A 19,241-nucleotide genomic window follows, 5' to 3' on the forward strand; every position below is an offset into this window, starting at 1 on the left:
TGACTGAGGAGTAACTGCAGTTACTCTGTGGGCAAAAGATTGCAGAGTTATGGGACCTGTTAACCAGAATGTTTGGGACCTGTGGTTTTCCAGACAATTTGGATCTGGAAGGCGTGAATTTGCGGCAAAATTTTGCGTTTTGCCTCCGGTGAATAAATTTGCGAAACTCCAGTGAAAATTCTCCGGCTGCGTGTCGGAAAAGTTGCTTGCATCAAAACCGTTGCGTGTCCATACTATTCGGATGCCCAATGTCTTTAACGCCGGCGGCACAATTGACATGAGCGTCAAAATTGAAGAAAATTGACACAAACGTCAAAATTGAGTTTCGCAAATTTTTCAGCGTTTCGTGACTTTCGCTGGAAATTCACAAATTTTTTGGCAAAACGAAATGGGAGAAATTCGTCCATTACTAGTGGGGGAGCATCAAGCAGGACATAAAACAGAGAGGCAGATTGCTCAACTCTAACTAGTTCCTGCCTTATTTAGAAAGTTTGTTGTGAAATCTTCCTGTCTGAACTTGCTAATTCCTAATTCCCTTTGGTACTGTACTGATGAGTAGAGATGAGTAATATAAAGTAGCAAGAAAACAGAACCTGTTTTCTCAAGCAAGGAGCAAGGCAAGAGGTTTCCCCTGCTGATTACCTCGAATTAACTTGAAACTCAAATTGTATCTTATTATATGGTTGGGGACCACTGATTTACACTATATTAGTCATGAGAATATGTAAAGAAAAATCCATTCCATCTAAGAATAAGTATCTTGTATGGTTGGGTAGGGAGTTGAAGGGCTGTTAGATCCATCTCCAACAGATAACAAATCAGACTGATCCATTTACATATTTAATTTACCCTTTAAATCTTGCTTGAATGATAATTAGAGGCCCATTTAGCAAAGGTCAAATTTCAAACTCAGGTGAACTATTTTTAACTCTAATAAATTGAAATTTGATTGGGAGGTTATTTAATAAAAAAACGAATATCTAAATCTCGACAAATATTACCAACCTGAAAACTGGAATCAAATTCAACTAAACTCGAATCTTGAATGTCAGGAAGTCTATTAACATCTTCAAATGGGTCACTGGACCTCTCCCATTGACTTATACATGAACTTGGTAGGTTTTAGGTGGCGAATAGTCAAATTTGAATTATTCAAATTTTTTTGAGAAACCTCGATATTCGAATCGAGTTTGGATTATTCCGAATATGAAATTAGTGAGTTTTGACCCTTGATAAATCTTTCCCTTAGAGTTGTATTTGAGCTCTCACATCTTAGAAAGTTGCTGGATAGTGATGGGTGAATTTGGACCATTTCGCTTCGCCGAAAAATTCGCGAATTTCCCACTAAATGGCGAAAAATTTGTCGCCAGCGTCTCGTTCAATTTTTTTTTCCACCGGAAAATTTTCACTGCAGTTTCGCGAATTTATTCACCGGGGGCGAATCGCTGGAATTCGCCGCAAATTTGCGCCTGGCGAATAAATCCTCCCATCACTATTGCTGGTTTATCTCAGCTATTTGACTTTATTCTGCTGTTGTGATGTACTATGATTAATGAAATGGGGGAATGCTGTTTTCTGCCAAGGCTTTGTTAGAGAAACACGGAACTATTTCACATACTTCTGAGCCAAGACCTCCCAGCACTTGGCACTACAAGAGAAAAAGTGCGCTCAATAACAACACTTGAACAAAAACATAATGCAGATGTGGTTTCCAGAATACCCTTCATGGCACAGTGTACAACAGAGCACTAGGGATGAGCGAATTGTTTTGTTGAGTTTCACCGCGGAAATGACGCCCATAGACTTCAATGGGAGAAAAAAATGACCTGCCTCAAAAAAAAAAAAAGACTTTAGACTTTAATGCTTTTCAGCGAATTTTCACCACCGAATTTTTGTCAAAGCAACATGGGTCAAATTCGCCCATCCCTACAGAGCACTAGCAAAATAGGCCCCCGTGTTAATACTGGGTCCTGGCAGTTTTTGTTTGTAACATTTCCTCCCTTGGCTATCAGGAGAGTTTCAGACCCTGGTGCCACCCTGAGGTGCAGCAACCATGCCCCACCCCCTCACCCCTCTTTATTAAACTTTAAGCGGGGGGGGGGGGGCATTGTTAGTGCAGAGAGCACAATTGCACTTTCTGCACTAGAAGAGCCAAAATTCCAATTTAAAAATTGGAGCAGCTTTTTGAAACCCTTGGGTACCTGCAACGAGCTGCCACCTGAGGCACATCTGTCAACTTTTATCATGGTTGGGCTGTCTGTGTGTACCCCATTGGTTATTTCAGTTGCTGATGATTTCGAGCCCCTCTGTTGGGCTGTCTGCACGCACGCCATTGGTTATTTCAGTTGATCATGATTTCTAGCCCCCCTGTTGGGCTGTCTACATGCACCCCATTGGTTATTTCGGTTGATGATGATTTCTACCTCTCGTATTGATTTGAAATCCTTTGGGGACCAAGAGGATCACTTCTGCATGCTAACCAGTCACAACACTAATCAGTCAGTAAGTGAGAACATAGGAACAAAGAACATGCATGGAATCAGTCAGGGAATGAAAACAGTGGATTGGTCATGAGTGGGGTTCAAATTAGCCTGGCTTGCCATCACTTCTAAGCTTGCCTGTAGGCCACAGGTGATCATTTGGGGTACATGTGGGGGCCACAGGTATATGATTTAATCTTGCTAATCCCCATGCAGTCACCAGCATATTAACAACCTTATTGGATACCCTCAATTTCTTAATCCCGCCCCATCTATGCAGCCAAAACCTTGTATTGATATATGGTGCTGTGTAACGGTTCCTTCATACTACAGAGTCTCTCTTGTTCTGTGGTCAACACTTTATTTAGGGCTACTGTGTCTCCTAAAGACTGTGTCAAGTGGAATTGCAACCAGCAGCCTTACTTGGCCTTATTTCCAAACCTCTGGAACCCAATAATGTGTGTCAAGTGTTATGTTTATATCAATTCTATCTCTCCACTGTAGATTATCATACAAATGAGTCCCACCACAAGTGGAGATTACATTCCTAAGGTCCCTGTACCATACGAGTATGTTTTCATTGGGAGGAACTAGAAATCATCATCAAAGTGCATCAATCAGCCCTGTAGCATCAGCTTATATTACAGGGGAAGCTCATTTTCTGCTGGATAATTAGTGACGAGCCCTAAGCTTAGCTTCTCAACAGCCAATCAGAGCCCACTGAGCATGTGAGTGTCACAGACACTTTCCAAGATGGTGACCCCCTGTGACAAGTTTGAAGTCCTGGATCATTGCTGCTATTGACAAGCTCAAACTTTAGCCTCGTGCAATAAGTGCAGTACAGGTATGGGATCCTTTATCCAGAAACCTATTATTGTTCCAAATTACTAAAAGGCTATCTCCCATAGATTCCATTTTATCCAAATAATCCAAATTTTTAAAAATGATTTCCTTTTCCCTCTGTTATAATAAAACAGTACTTTGCACTTTATCCAAACTAAGATACAATTAATCCTTATTTTAAGCAAAATTACCCTATTGGATTTATTTAATATTTACATGATTTTCTAGTAGACTTATGCAGATCCAAATTACATAAAGATCCGTTATCTAGAAAGCCCCAGGCCCCGAGCATTCTACATAACAGTTCCCATACCTGTATATAATATATGGCATATAGCCATATTAATTGTTAGGGTTAGTTCTCTTTGAAAGCAGCCCTCCAACTGCATTTGTAGTTGGAAATGAACCCTAAGCCAATTATAAAGAATATCCTGAAGCTGTGACCTAGAAAATTCAGTGAGAGAAACTTTATTACAGTGAGTGGTGGGATACATACTTGTAATGATGTACAAACATTGTGTCAAGTTAACATTCTTTAGCATACATTGGATAAATGTTGATGTGACATCTATTCTACATTTGCTACATTATTAAATAAATCAATTTAATTCATAGTAATGTAGATACATAGAAACAAGAACCAAGATCAGGAGATCTGATGACAACATGGGTGGATCATGCAGGGCCAGAACTAGGGGTTGGAAGTATGGGCACTAGTGTTGGGAGCAATGGTGGGTGGGTGCTGGGAACGTACCCGTTCTCCCGACTTTCTGCCTGTTTCAATCTTCGAAAAGACTGATACATGTGTCAGGACATTTGTACACAAGGGAACACATTGAGGAGGGAACAAATGGGCAGGTGCAGAAATGTGTTGGCTGGGCACTTGCATTGGGCACCATAACACTGGAATAATTGATCACAAAATTTGTTTTAAATTTCAAAATTTCTTTTAAATTTCACATTCCTCAACTTTACATCATTCATTGTCCAAAAAAAAAAAAATGTTTCCCACCTGAATAATAATACTTATATGGTAAGACCAATACTGAGCGGTTTTTGAATCAGGCATCAGGCTTTTAATAGAAAAAAAACGACTCAAAATGAACGACATAATATTGTCGTTAAGGCGATGGAGACGAGCATTGACATGAAGTAGCCTTGATGGATACCCAAGCTGCCGCTGGTGCAGAAGAAGTGGAGATCCATGGAAAACCCAGGATAACTGACAGAATTGCTTCCAAGGTCACACATAGACTTAGTGGCACAGCCTCGTAGAGCTACTTGGCTTGATACAGGTCCTTCAGAGAAACATATAAATAACAGATATGTAAAAATACAATTTCTATGTGAGGCAAGGGCCAGATGATGGTGGATCTCGGTTTGTGTTCCTCCTCAGGCCAAGAATCTGCTGCCCCATTGCTCTTCTGTTCCTGGTCTGCCTGCACCTTGGTTCCTCTAGGGCAGGGATCCCCAACCTTTTGAAGCCGTGAGCAACATTCAGAAGTAAAAGGAGTTGGGGAGCAACACTAGCATGAAAAATGTTCTTGGGGTGCCAAATGTAAGTGCTGTGATTGGCCATTTGGTAGCCCCTATGTGGATTTTCAACCTACATTGAGGCTCTGTTTGGCATTGTACCTGTTTTTTTTTTACAACCAAAACTTGCCTCCAAGCCTGGAATTCAAAAATAAGTATCTGCTTTGAGGCCACTGGGAGCAACATCCAAGGGGTTGGAGAGCAACATGTTGCTCACGAGCTACTGGTTGGGGATCACTGCTCTAGGGAGTAGGCAGACGTAGCGGATTCCAGGGCTGAAAACATTTTGCATTTTGTGCGGAAATCCACCTGCAGTTGAAAAGGCAAGGGGAGCAGCAGGGCCTGCAGAGAATCTGCATTGCTAAACATCATCTGGCCTTAGCCTAAATTGGATTATACAAATACAATTTATTACTATTATCATCTTGCCTTAACTGCTGTCCAGCAGCCACAGCCTCTATGTGCCACATACAGAAATATCCATATTGCTACTAAAATGTTTAAAGCACCCCTGGACACCCCTTTAATGATGTTTTATCTTTGATCTGCTGCAGTCTTCACATTTACACACTGGCCTGAAAAGTCCGAAATAGACGGATTTTCGGACTAATTCCAGCGTACACCACAAAAACTTCCAAATAGGAAAGGGACATCTCCCATTGACTTATATACAACCTCAGCTGGTCTGAGATGCCAGATTTTTGGATTCAGACTTTTTCCATCCTCGGGGTATAAATACATTTTTCCCACTAAAAATTCTGATTTTATAGTAAAAAAAAAAAATGTTTCGAGTTTTTGGCATTCAGACTTTAATATCCTCAAGTTCCTCCACTTTGAACTTTACTGATGAAATTTTATATTTAACAGAATACAGGTGGCTCCTGCCCATAAAACAGATGTGAGTCCTCAGTGCCTGAGCCCTAAGGAGCGCACATATGAACTATCAGGTCACGTGATTGATTCATTCACTGAGTCACTGTTGACTAATATAATATGCAGGTATGGGATTCATTATCCAGAAACCCATTATCCTGAAATCTCCAAATTACACAAAGGCTGTCTCCCATAGACTCCGTTTTATCCAAATAATCCAAAGGTTTACAAATGATTTCCTTTTTCTCTGTAATAATAAAACAGCACCTTGTACTAAGATATAATTAATCCTTATTGGAAGCAAAACCAGCCTATTGGGTTTATTTAATGTTTACATGATTTTTTAGTAGTAGACGATTTCGGCGATTTAGCGATAAGTTGGACATACCGCTAGTGATTTTAATTGCTGGCAAGGGAGAGGCATTTTCGGGAGATTTGTCCCCTGCGGCCACGTAAAAAAATAATCAGTCACTGCCCTTAAAGGAGAAGGAAAGCTCCAAGACGGTTTATTGTCAACAGATTAGCCTCAATAGTGCAAGATAGAATGCTATATTTATTCTGCAGAATGCCTTACCATACCTGAGTAAACAGCTCTAGACACTGTATCTGTTTGTTTAGGATAGCAGCTGCCATATCAGCTTGGTGTGACATCACTTCCTGCCTGAGTCTCTCCCTGCTCACTTACAGCTCTGGGCTCAGATTACAGCAGGGAGGGGAGGAGGGAGGGAGAGAGGAGCAAACTGAGCATGCTCAAGCCCTAGCCCTGGAGGTTTAAGATGAAAACAGGAAGTCTGATACAGAAGCCCATGAGTACACAATAGAAGGAAAGAAATGTGGTGTTTCTTTTAACAGAGGACTCAGAGCAGCATTACTTTGAGGGTTTACTGGTGTATTTATATAGACCTTTCTGATAAAAGTTACTTAATTTTAGCCTTTTCCTTCTCCTTTAAGGTATGAAGATCCAAATTATGGAAACATCCATAATCTAGAAAACCCCCATGCCCAGAGTTTTCTAGATAACAGGTCCCATACCTGTATAACATTTTGTCTATAGGTCTAAGCACCGTGTTCTGCACTGTTTTATGGATACAAACAATACACCTTCAAATAAGACTGTAGCATCTTAAGCCCATAACCCTGTAATATTACCTGAAATCACTGTAGTCTGCAAGAGACACATATTTTCCTCTCCTGTACATCTCATGGTATCATCAGTATAACACCAGGTGGAGTCTGCAGATGTGCAGGTGCGGCAGATCTGTCCATTCAGTCGAGAGTTATCAGGGGGCACTTTATATGGGGAAGAGAGAGTAAGATCTGTGTATTAACTCCTTTCCATCTGTGAGCTCATCACTCATCAATGTACAGGGATGGGACCTGTTATCAAGAACACTTAGGTCCAATGAGGATTAATTATATCTTTGTAGGGATCCAGTAGAATCTACTGTTTTATTATATATAGACAAAAAGAACATTTTGGATTACTTGGATAAAATGGAGTCTATGGGAGATAATTTTGAGCTTTCTGGATAATGGGTTTTCGGATAATGGATCCCATACCAATATTTAGTCAAAATACACATTATATTAAATGTAGAGTTGCATTTAGGGGGTGAAAGCAAGAGTTCCCGTCGTATGCCCTGCAAGCCAACATCATTCCCTGTAATTTATTTTAGACTGTGTGTGCAAAAAATGTCTTTCCCTGCAATTTTTATGGACTAGTGTACCAATATGTGCTAAACATCACAGATACTCATACACAAAACAATATAAACAAATCCCACTAATTGCTTTTTTACATGGACAGCACAGGCATATGTTTGTGTAGGAGAAGTTTTATGGGATCTCTCTGTACAGACTATGAGCAAACTTAGGGGGCTGTTCCTGCTGAATTGTGCTTAGTACAGGGGAATACCTATGCAGCCATAGTTTTATGGGATCTGTCTGTACAGACTATGGTCAAACTTAGGGGCTGTTCCTGCTAAATTGAGCTTCACAACCCTGGAATAATTGTACTAAATTAGCAAAGTTATAACTTTTGCTTTGATTAGTCAACTACAGTAAGACTTATCCATATACTAAAGTTTTTCTTATTTACTAAATCCCTAGCTAGTTTTAAAAACACTTCCTTCTCCCACTGGAATTAGTGCAAAACTAAAAATAGCTGGTTCTGTTCTGCACGGCAATAAGGACAGCTTTAGTCTCTGTAAAACTGCAGTTCCCACCTGACGAGACAGACTATCGCCGGCTCTTCAGAACCCCTTGAAATGTATCACCCTGAATCTCACCAACAGCCATTCCCTTATTCATGGGGAAATAGCCACAAGGGGCTGAAGAAATGTTTCGGTCCCAGTAGAACTAAGATCATCATTATGAAGGAACGAGGGCAGGAAGAGTATGGTTTCACCTGATCTAAAAGCTTTTAAACCTTCACACGCTCATATTTAAAGGGAACCGGTCACCCCAAAAAATATCCAAAATCCTATTTTATTACATTAGTCAAGCAAAATGAACCTTAATTACACTATATAATTTATTCAGATCTTGTTTCCTTCAGTCTGGGAATTCATAATTATAACAAGCAGGCAGGAGCCATTTTGTGGACACTGGGGAGAGCAGTGACATGTAGGAAGTGCTGAATGGAAAGTGAAAGTAATTATCTGCCCCGCCCTTATCCCTAAGGCATAGAGGAGGGGCAGACAATATTTGATTGACAGCTGAGATGATTAAATGAGCTTACAACAGCTATGAATGATTTAAAAAAAAGTAGAAATTGGATTTCATGTTTCATTTGAAAATTACTTTTATTATACAGATTTTTGTGTCTGGGTGATAGGTCCACTTTAAGTAACAGATTGTCTTTTTGGGGGGGGCATAGGAATATAAAATAGACACTTACAGGTTGGTGTAGGAGGGGTGCAGTTGTCCTCAAAGCAACAAGAGATTCCTCTTTTGATTTTTCCATTAGGAATACTCATACTTGCAGGTTTATCACACTGTCTGAGAGGTGCACATGAGAGGGTATACATTTCACTTATTGTGCGGCCATCTGTAGGAATCCATGAACAAATTAATCATTTCAGGCATGTCTTTCTCAAGCTACAGAAACCACTCAAAGTAATAAAAATAATGTGTGTGGCCATATACACAGCACAGGGATGAATACACCAATTTTTCTGCATTTTGCCTCCTGCTGAAGGTCTCTTTGTGCCAAAATGGAGGGGACAAAGCACTTCATGAGGGGATGGCAGAGGCACTCACAGACTTACCATTAACTACTTATAAGTGATGGGCGAAATTATTTCACGACAATTAAACGGATGCCCATTGACTTGAACGGTCAACTGTCAGCGGCATCGGAATTGTGGCCGGCATCAATTTTGATGCCCACGAATTGATGCCGTCATAGAAAAACTTGTTTTGAGAATTTTTTGCCCGTTTCAAGAATTTCACAGGAAATACGTGAATTCCGCATTGAAGCGAAATGAGACAAATTCGCCCATCATGTAAATGCTTAAGTTAGGGAGCAGCAGTGGGTGCAGGCCACCACATGCCTATGAACAGGGCTGCCTTGTGCCAACTGGGACTGAGCTTTCCAGCATTTACCAGATTTGAATTCAGTGCTAAGTGCAGAGGACTGCCCGGGGCCAAAATAAATCATCCCTTGCATCTCTGTATTTTTGTGTATACCTGGAATGTTACTTTCTTTCCAGTCCCCCCACATCCTTGTATTTCTCTGCTGCCCATTTATTTTTCCTTCACTGAACCTCTCTTATACATCCCCACCATACATCTGAGGGGTAAATACCAGTGGTGTCACCAGACCCCCCCCCCCCTGCAAAAAAAATTTTCAGAGGGGCCCAGCGCACTCAGGTCCCCATCCTTAGTTGTAATATTGGTGTGTAGGTGCATCTCATGTCATTTTGCCTGGTCATGTGATTTCAGAAAGAGCCAGCACTTTAGGATGGAACTGCTTTCTGACAGGCTTTTGTTTCTCCTACTCAATGTAACTGAATGTGTCTCAGTGGGACCTGGATTTTACTATTGAGTGCTGTTCTTAGATCTACCAGGCAGCTGTTATCTTGTGTTAGGGAGCTGCTATCTGGTTACCTTCCCATTGTTCTTTTGTTTGGCTGCTGGGGGGGGGGAGGGGTAATATCACTCCAACTTGCAGTACAGCAGTAAAAATTGACTGAAGTTTATTAGAGCACAAGTCACATGGCTGGGGGCAGCTGGGAAACTGACAATATGTCTAGCCCCAGATTTCAAAATTTAGTATAAAAAAATCTGTTTGCTCTTTTGAGAAACTGATTTCAGTGCTGCTGGAGCAGCACTATTAACTGATGCATTTTGAAAAAAAAAAAAAAAAACATTTTTCCCATGAAAAATATATCAAAAATACATCCCACATATAGCCCACCTTACACACACACCGCTATTTTTAGCAATAACAAATGATGATACATACTTGCAGTAGTTAATGTGTAAGTAGCTGCACAAGCACTATCAGATGGGCAGAGAAGACTTTTGCCTTGGCATGGAGTTTTACTGGCGGAAATGCAGGTCTGACAAGAGAGCGAATCACCTAAAAAGAAAGAATAAAGACGTTCAGTATAAACCACATTTTTATAGGAAAATATTGAAATTTTTCTCAACTCTCTCAATCTCTGCACCTTCAACATCAGCTCTATTTATTAATAAAATGAATGTATTGGATGGCACGAACTAAAACTCAAATTTTTTAGTGAGAATTTTCTGTACCTTGTTTCCCTGAGATAGTAGCAAAGGGGCTGAAATGGCAGAACTGTATGGTTCCATTAGTCAGACAGATTTTCTATCTTGAATATGAAAAAACTGATATATTGAACATGATTTTTTTTTGGATCGGTTTTCATACATTTGGTCTATGATCTTGAATGCAAGTGTTTTTGGATTTTTTTTTACCAATATACAATATATATATCATGTGGCGCCAAATACGTCCAGCGAATGTTTCACAATCTTCCTGTGAAGAAGCCTCCATTACCTGCTGAATCACTTTCGAAGCTGGAGAAGCTAAATTGCTTTGGGCTATACGATTTTTTGTAAACTAGACTTTGTTGTACTTGTATCAAATTGGTGACTTAATATAGTCTTTCCCTTCTTCATAATCAGACTTATCTTGATTCAATTTTTTAGTTTTATTTAATACTGTCACATCCTCTTCCTTTTTTTACGCTTGTTTTAACCATTTGTTCCACCTCATTAAATTCTTCTCCTTCGAATACTCTTAATTTTTCTCAGATGATGGAGATTTTCTCTAGAGGGAAAACGGATGGCGCACCATTTGAACGGAGAGGAGGGAGTGATATATTGGGAACAACGCACGCCAAAGAGAATGGAGACGCAAGAAAATAGAGAAACAACTTTTTTAAAGAAAGGTACTCAAAGAGGGAAACAAAGACGTATAAGAGATTCAGAAGAGGAGGAAGAAAAAGATTGATGCCACTACCAACTCCGCAAACGAAGAGAAACGGGAGGAACATGTCCTGAACTAATCAAACAGAGAGCTAACCGGACCAGTGATAGAGTTCTGCTATCTAGGGGGCTTTCCTTTTGTCCAACTTGCAATTTCGATATTTTGGCAACCCTAATGTTTAGAAATTCATTAGAAACATTATTCTAAATTTTTTTTTTATAAAGACCATGAGAGTTCTGAACTAGAGAGTAATGGATCTCCAAACCAGCTGGATCCTGTCGCTCATGAATATGAAATGTTTTATCAATCTAATGCACATTAAATGTTTAATGAGACTGACACAAATGAATGCAATTCACTTTCAGGGAGGAATTACCAATTCATTGTTTAGAAATGTTGCAACAAGAAAACAATGAATTTCATAAGAAGTCACAATTATATCCAGTGCACTACAGGAGTCGTGCAGTGAAAGTCATTCATGACTCAGTAGAATCTGAATTAATATTGATGGCAGATAGAGTAAATAAAAACAAAATGGGTTCTTACCTAACTGCAGGTCCTAGTAGAACAATTGAACATATAATTAGTTCAACCAATAAATAAAGGCTACAATAAAGAAGTGATTAGTAAAGATTTGAAACAAAAATGAATTCCGGCACTGCTGACTTTCTACCATCTCCCCAAAGTGCATAAGGGATTATATTTTGGCGCAAATTCACAGCGAATTTCCGCGTTTTGCCAGCGGGGAATAAATTAGTGAAACTTGCTGGCGAAATCACCAGCGTCATAAATATTTGGACATGTGTTTCGGAAAAGCTAATCGCGTCAAAACCGCTGCACGTCAACAGTATTTGTACGCCCACTGAGTTTAAGACCAGCATCAAAATTGATACAGGCATCAAAATTTGAGTTTTGCTAATTTATCAGCGGGAGAAATTCGTCCATCAGTACAAGTTACTTATGGGCAACATCGAACGTAACCAGCCTATATTCATGTATACCACATGATAAAGGTTTGACTGCAAGTAAAGCAACTACAATGTGAATACATTTTAAGTTTAATGGCACAAATTACCTCCAGAGATGTGGGACCTCAATGGGGGTGAAATTTGCATCAACATGTGCCAACCTGTACATGGGTTGGTGGGAGGAGGAACGCATCTATGGAGGTAACACAATGAACACAGGGGATATAATAATCTACATAGATGATTTAATATTTGTATGGGAGGGTGAAGGGAATAGCTATCAAACATTTATTGAAACACTAATCAAACATTTATTGAAACACTAAATGATAATTATTTCAATTTAAAATTGACAAGCACTTACAACAAAGATAAAATTTCATTTTTGGATTTAGAACTGCCCACAAAAGGGAAGAGGGTAGGAATGACAGTTAGTGATGGGTGAATTTGTCCCGTTTCGCTTCCCACGAAATTCGCAAATTTGCAGCAAAATTCACGAAACTGGTGAAAAATTTTGATGCCGGCGTCAATTCGGCAATGTCAAAATGGGCGACAGCGTCAAAGTTGACGCAGGCGCCCATTAAAGTCAATGGGTGTCCGTTTATCGTTGGAACCATTGCCGGCATCAAAAAAACTTTGACGCCGACGTCAAACATTTTTGGAATTTTTCGAATTTATTCGCCATCGGCGAAACGGGCAAATTCACTGCAAATTCGCGCCTGGCAAATAAATTCGCCTATCACTAATGACTGTATATCTGGAAAAGTGCGTAAGTAATTCATTATTACCAAAATTGTGTTCAGAGGAGTCCCTACTGGACAATTTTGCCATTTGAGAAAAGAGTGTAACACAGATGATGACTTTCTATCACAATCTTGCAAATTAAGAGATTGATTTTTAGAGAGAGGATATTCGGAAAAAACGCTGGAAGCAGCTTTTAATAAAGCTTTGAAAAAAGATAGGAATCGCTTATTAAAAGATGGAGAAAATAAAGATAAACATAAGGAAAAACATAAAACGTGTTTATCACAACGTTCAGTGCACAGTATACAAAAATAAAACAAATAAATAGATATCTGCCAATATGGTAGAACGATGATAAACTAACAGAAATACTTTGATAAAAAGTTCTGCTGGGGTTGAGCTCAGGAGAGGTGGTTAGGAGAACAAATTAGGATCAGACAGCTAGAGTTTCTCTGGGAACCAGCAATGCTATCTTTTCATTGGCTGTTAGAGTGGAGAGGTGTTTAGTAATCTGAGCATGCTCATAAATCAACAGCCAAAGCAAATTACATGTCCCTGAGCCCACTGGAGTCCAAAACTGCACTGCATACTCCAGATGAGGCCTCACCTATAAAGAGGCACATTTATGTTTTCATCCCTTGAGTTAATGCCCTTTTTTATATAAGACAGAACTTTATTTGCTTTTGTGGCCACAGAATGACAGTGTCATCTATCCTCCAGCCAGTTCTCTATCCAGGTACATATACTATGTTGCAGGCCAACATTCCTTAAACAGTAACTTCTGCATGGCTGTATCAAATGCTTTAGCAAAGTATATCACATCCACTGCCATCCCAGAATCCAGGTCCCTGCTCAGCTTCTCATGAAAGGGAATTAAAATTAGTCTGGCAAGATCTATTACACATAAAACCATGCTGGCACAAACTCATGGTATTGTGGTTTGCAATGAAGTCCACTTATCACTTATTGCCCATTTGAAAAGCTTTCCTAACAATCATGTCAGACTAACCGGCTGTAACGTTCGGCACCCAACACCAGAACAAACACCAGGCACCCTGGTCTCGGCTCGTGCTTCACCAGTAGTGTGACCGCCTTTGGGCCTCGGGAGAAGCCCTCGGCTTACTTGGATGCCACCTGGATTTAAACAATAGGGATGTAGCGAACCGCCGTTTTGGTGTTCTCGAACGCCGTTCGCGAACACCGGCAAAAAATGCGAACGGTTCGCGAACCGTTCGCGAGCTTCGAACACCCGCAAAATCGTTCGATTCGAACGTTCGAAGGATTTTTCGTTCGATTCGAACGTTTGAAGGATTTTCATCGTTCGATCGAAGGATTTTCATTCGAATCGAACGGTCGAGGGATTTTAATCGTTCGAACGAATGGAAATCGTTCGAACGAATGGAAATCGTTCGATTTTAGCGGTCGAATGGTCGCGAACTCAAATTGCGAACGTTCCCAAACGTTCGCGAACATTAGGCGGACGCGAACGGTCGAAGTTCAGGCGAACTGTTCGCTACATCCCTATTAAACAAGAGGTGTAAGATGAGGGTTCTGGATAGGCAGAGGGGCACGAGGGTAGAGCAAAGTCTTTGGACAGAAGGTCGTAGTACAAGGCGTGAGGTAATAGAGTAGTCAGATCAGGCCGGGTCGAGGCAGGCAGAAAGTCAGCGTAAACAATTCAGGCCGGGTCTGGGCAGGCAGCATTCAAAGTGAGGTCAGGCAGGCAAGGGTCAAAACCAGGAGATCAATCAGAGGGATACAGCAGAAGAGGTAGTCTAAATTCAGGCAATGGATGAGGATACAGAGGTCAGAATAGTCAGGAACAGGCAGGGGTCACAACAGGTAGTCAGAATCAAACACAGAATCAGAATAGCAACAGCTAAAGGCACCAGGAACAACCTATAAATGGGCAATGAAAACTAGCATGCGCCAATAAAACAGCAGGAGCGCGCCGCCCGCGCCCCTAGTTACCGGTGCCTAGTATGGAAGAATGCGGCGGGCGTCCCTGCCGTCCCCCCACTAGACTACCAGGGTAAGTTCTTACACCGTCCTAAAGTTCTGAGACTAAGAACAGGATTACTTTTTAAATAGTGACACCACATTTGCGATTCACCCAGAGCCAGACAATGCTGGCCAGGCGCCCTAGGCCGTGGTGCTGGATTAGTGTGTGCATGCGCAAATTTGCGGAAAAAAAGTGATAAAAAGCAGAGAGTCGGGCAGAGAAGGGAACCGGACTTGGGGTAGGCGACAGAGGAGGTACGTGCCTGGCGCGCCACCCCCCCAGCTTTGCGCCCTAGGCAAGTGCCTTTTCTGCCTAGCCCTAGTTCCAGCCCTGAATTCACCAGTCTCTTGGCACCATGCCAGACCTCAATGAATCCTGAAATATTAAAAGTAAATCAGTTTGGCAATCACAGAGCTAAGCTATAAGTACCCTGGGATGAATACCATCCAGTCCTGGACCTTTGTTTATCTTAACATGTTCTAGTCTCTTTTGAATTTCCTTATGTGTGAGCCATGCATCATTAGTTGTATTACTCGAATTGGGACTATTGAGAAGGAAACCTTCATTATAACAAACAAGGAAAAGTTGTGCTCGCCACTAATTTTCTAAAACCATTAGGCGGGGGTGCAATGAGGTTGTGACCACAAAATACATATAGACAAATACAAGATTCCTCTGCACTCAACCCATTATCAATATATTTAAGACAGAGACATTTTGTGCATACTGCTACTGAAAAATGCCTTACCCTTTAAACAAAACAGAGATTGTTTGTCCATATATTGCAATATATTAAGCTTTGTAAAATGTATAATGAAGCAATAGAATTCTTAATGAATCAGATGAAAGTTGAGCGTAGGACTGGCCAGATATGGGATGACTTTGATATAGTTGGCCAGCTTAAATATATTGCAATATATTCCTTTAGACAATATATTGTCTAAAGGAAACCTTCATTAACTGGTTCCTCATTTGTGTAGACAGATGAAAAATAACAGTTAAGAATCTCAGCTTTTATCTGTTCTCATCAACCAGCTGCCCCCCCCCTGATATTAAAGGACCCACCCCTTCCTGCTTTATTTTTTTACTACTAACATATTTAAAAAATAATTGTGGATTCTTTTTACAGCTTGCTGCAATACCCATTTTCCATATTGATTTTAGCTTGTCTGATTGCTTTTGTGCATGATTTATTGGCCTCTTGTACCTTATAAATGATTCGGCTGTCCCAGCTAACTTGAAAGTCTTAAAAGCAGGTCTTTTCTTACCCACCTCAACACCAACGCTTCTATTGAACCAAAAAAGGTTTTGTTTTTCAACAACGTTCCTTGTTTACAAGGGGAATATACTGACATGTATAATTATTAAGCAGCAGTGTAAAGACTCGGCGTTTTCTTTATGTGTTTAACCCTGTGAAAAGCCTTTCCCCAGTTAATATGTTGCAGAGATGCCCTTATACTGTCAAAGTTTAGTGCACATTTAAAGTTTAGTGTTTTAGTTCCTCCCTTATAGAATTGCCTCTGCAACATAATCTCAAAGGAGACCGTGTTATAATCACTATTCCTAAAATGCCCCTCACCCACACAAATGCTAGAGATGGGTTCAGTATTATTAGTTATTACAAGGTCCAAAAGAAACTGATTCCTAGTAGGTTCTTAAAGGACAAGGAAAGTTAAACTAAAGAAGTAGCTAGAAATGTTGCACATGATGTTTTGTGCTTCTGTACCAGCCCAAGGCAACCACAGCCCTTTAGCAGTAAAGATGTGTGTCTCCAAAGATGCCCCAGTAGCTCCCCATCTTCTTTTCTGCTGATTCACTGCACATGCTCTGATTTATTCAAATCAGTGCATGGTTGCTAGGGGAATTTGGATCCAAGCAACCAGATTGCTGAAATTGCAAACTTGGGAGCTGCTGAATAAAAAGATAATCCACAAATAATAAAAAGATGAAAACCAATAGCAAATTGTCTCAGAATATCACTCTCTACGTTGTACTAAAAGTTAACTCAAAGGTAAACAACCCATTTAAAAGGTGTTTTTCAAATTAAGGAAAAAAAAAAGCAAGAGAGGAGTTAGGGATATTAACCCCTCAGTCAAGGCCAGCTTGTTGTCTGTTTATAATAATCATTGGTTGTTCAGATAATAAAATGCTTTATTATAAATTAAAAATGCACAGCAGTTAAAATGCCTAAGGGCAGCCAATACAGGTATGGGATCCATGATCCAGAAACCTGTTATCCAGAATGCTCTGAATTATGCCGTCTCAGACTCCAATGTAATCAAATAATACAAATTTTTAAAAATCATTTCCTTTTTCTCTGTAATACAGGTATGGGACCTGTTATCCAGAATGCCCGGGTTGTTCCAGATAATGGATCTTTCCGTAACTTGGATCTTCATACCTTAAGTTTACTTGAATAGCATGTAGACATTAAATAAACCCAATAGGCTGGTTTTGCTTCCAATAAGGATTAATTGTATCTTAGTTGGGATCAAGTACAAGCTACTGTTTTATTATTACACAGAAAAAGGGAATCATTTTAAAAATTTGAATTATTTCATTATAATGGGAGACGGCCTTCCCCTAATTTGGAGCTACTAGAAAACCATGTAAACGTTAAATAAACCCAATAGGCTGGTTTTGCCTCCAATAAGGATTAATTATATCTTAGTTGGGATTGAGTACAAACTACTGTTTTATTATTACTGAGAAAGAGGCAATCATTGTTAAAGATTTGGAATATCTGGATAAAATGGCGCCTATGGGAGACAGCCTTTCCATAATTCAGAGCTTTCTGGATAACGGGTTTCCTGATAACAGATCCCATACCTGTAATAAAATAGTAGCATGTACTTGATCCCAACTAAAATATAATTAATCCTTATTGGAAGCAAAACCAGCCCATTGGGTTTATTTAATGTTTACATGATTTTCTAGTAGACTTAAGGTGTGAAGATCCAAATTAAGGAAAGAGCTGTTATCCAGAAAACCCCAAGTCCCGAGAATTCTGGATAATAGATCCCATACCTGTGGGTGTCTAAGTGGGAGGTCGTATGTTTTGTTCTTTAAACCTTTAACTGTTTTGTTTGCTAAGTGTTGGCAGGCCTGCAGTACCCTAATAATAGGGGTATAGTGCATAGACATTGTATACTTAGTGTGGTCCAATTAATGATCCAATTAATAAAGTATGAACCCAGTGACTTTAGGAATGGAATAGAGTGAATAATAACATATTTCAACACACTTTCAGGGTTCCTGCAAATTGCACGGGTATCTTTCCATAATTGTGAAAGATTTGAACAGCAGATTGCTATTACTCAACGGAGAGCAGTCACTCTCGTGGGCTTATATCAAAACCAAATCTGTACGGGGCAGGCAATTTGTGCATTTTTTTTCTAGGTTTTTCACCTCTATCACCCACTTACTAACATCCCCTCTTTTCTCCCCTGTCCTTTTTTCTTCTTTTGTTCTATCCAGCAGGATGTTTTAAAGAGGTGGTTCACCTTTAAGTTACCTTTTAGCATAGTAATAGAACTCATGAAAAATAAACTTACCAGTAGCTGCAAGGGCTGAAAACACAGACAGAATGCTTAGATATAATGCCATGTTGAGAGTTTGCTAATCCTGTGATTGCCTCCTGCACCAACAGTCTTTGCCTCACTGAAATTTGCAAAAACTTGTTTTCATATAAATAGGAAAAAGGAGGGGAGAGGGACAATGAGTAACATATTTTGGAAGGCGTTCCCCCCAACAGATCTAGTTTCACGAGGCCACACGGTGTCAGGGCACAAAGAGCTGCCCAGCTTAAAGGGGATGTAAAGGCAAAAAAATACAATCCCATTTTTACTTTAATGATTTTTCATTTTTACTTTAATGAAAAAGAAATCTATCTCTAATGTACTTTAATAAAAAAATGTCTACTGTTATTATAATAAACCAGACTGTAAGAAGTGAAATTCCCCCTTCGTTTTACTTGCTCTGACTGCTGCAGATAGGAAACTTCAGACGGTCCCTAACTGCTCTGCAGGGAAAAGATCATACTTTCAAATGGCAGGGGGGAAGGACTTTTCCAGAACTCGAGCAGCTTTGTTTGGTTTCCTGTAGAACAATCGGCGATCATGTAGAGATTCATATCCAAAGACCCTGTACAGTCTGCGTATTCTGATTATTAATCAGTCTTGCTGTGTCAGCTTCTGTGTCAGGTATTATTTGGCTTGTGCTGTTTTGATCATTTATGACGATTCCTAAGCTTAACCTCCCAACTGAAGCCCAGACCACACTGAGCATGTGCACAGTCTTGGTCTTGCAGAGATATATAACAAAATTAAAAGATGGTGACC

The 19,241-nt window shown here is 40.0% G+C and overlaps 1 protein-coding gene across 1 annotated transcript; it reads right to left on the reverse strand.

Moving 5' to 3' along the window:
* Window positions 1–3,775: 3,775 nt before the first annotated feature.
* LOC108696946 (phospholipase A2 inhibitor and Ly6/PLAUR domain-containing protein) lies at window positions 3,776–18,638 on the reverse strand. The gene is made up of 5 exons (XM_018226654.2): window positions 18,456–18,638; window positions 10,198–10,314; window positions 8,629–8,778; window positions 6,879–7,019; window positions 3,776–4,621 (listed from the first exon to the last, which is right to left on the reverse strand). The coding sequence occupies exons 1-5, from the start codon at window positions 18,505–18,507 to the stop codon at window positions 4,419–4,421; spliced, it is 663 nt and encodes a 220-aa protein (XP_018082143.1). The 5' UTR covers window positions 18,508–18,638; the 3' UTR covers window positions 3,776–4,418.
* Window positions 18,639–19,241: the final 603 nt, after the last annotated feature.

This window comes from Xenopus laevis, chromosome 7L, assembly GCF_017654675.1.
Source record: "Xenopus laevis strain J_2021 chromosome 7L, Xenopus_laevis_v10.1, whole genome shotgun sequence".
Lineage (NCBI taxonomy): Eukaryota > Metazoa > Chordata > Amphibia > Anura > Pipidae > Xenopus > Xenopus laevis.

Bases quoted from the DNA above. Each gene is read 5' to 3' on its own strand.
- LOC108696946 (XM_018226654.2), bottom strand. From the start codon at position 18,507: ATGGCATTATATCTAAGCATTCTGTCTGTGTTTTCAGCCCTTGCAGCT. The intron at 8,779-10,197 runs GTATGTATCATC...GGATTCCTACAG, and splicing joins TTACACATTAACTACTGCAA to ATGGCCGCACAATAAGTGAA. The intron at 7,020-8,628 runs GTAAGTGTCTAT...CCCCATATAAAG, and splicing joins CACCCCTCCTACACCAACCT to TGCCCCCTGATAACTCTCGA.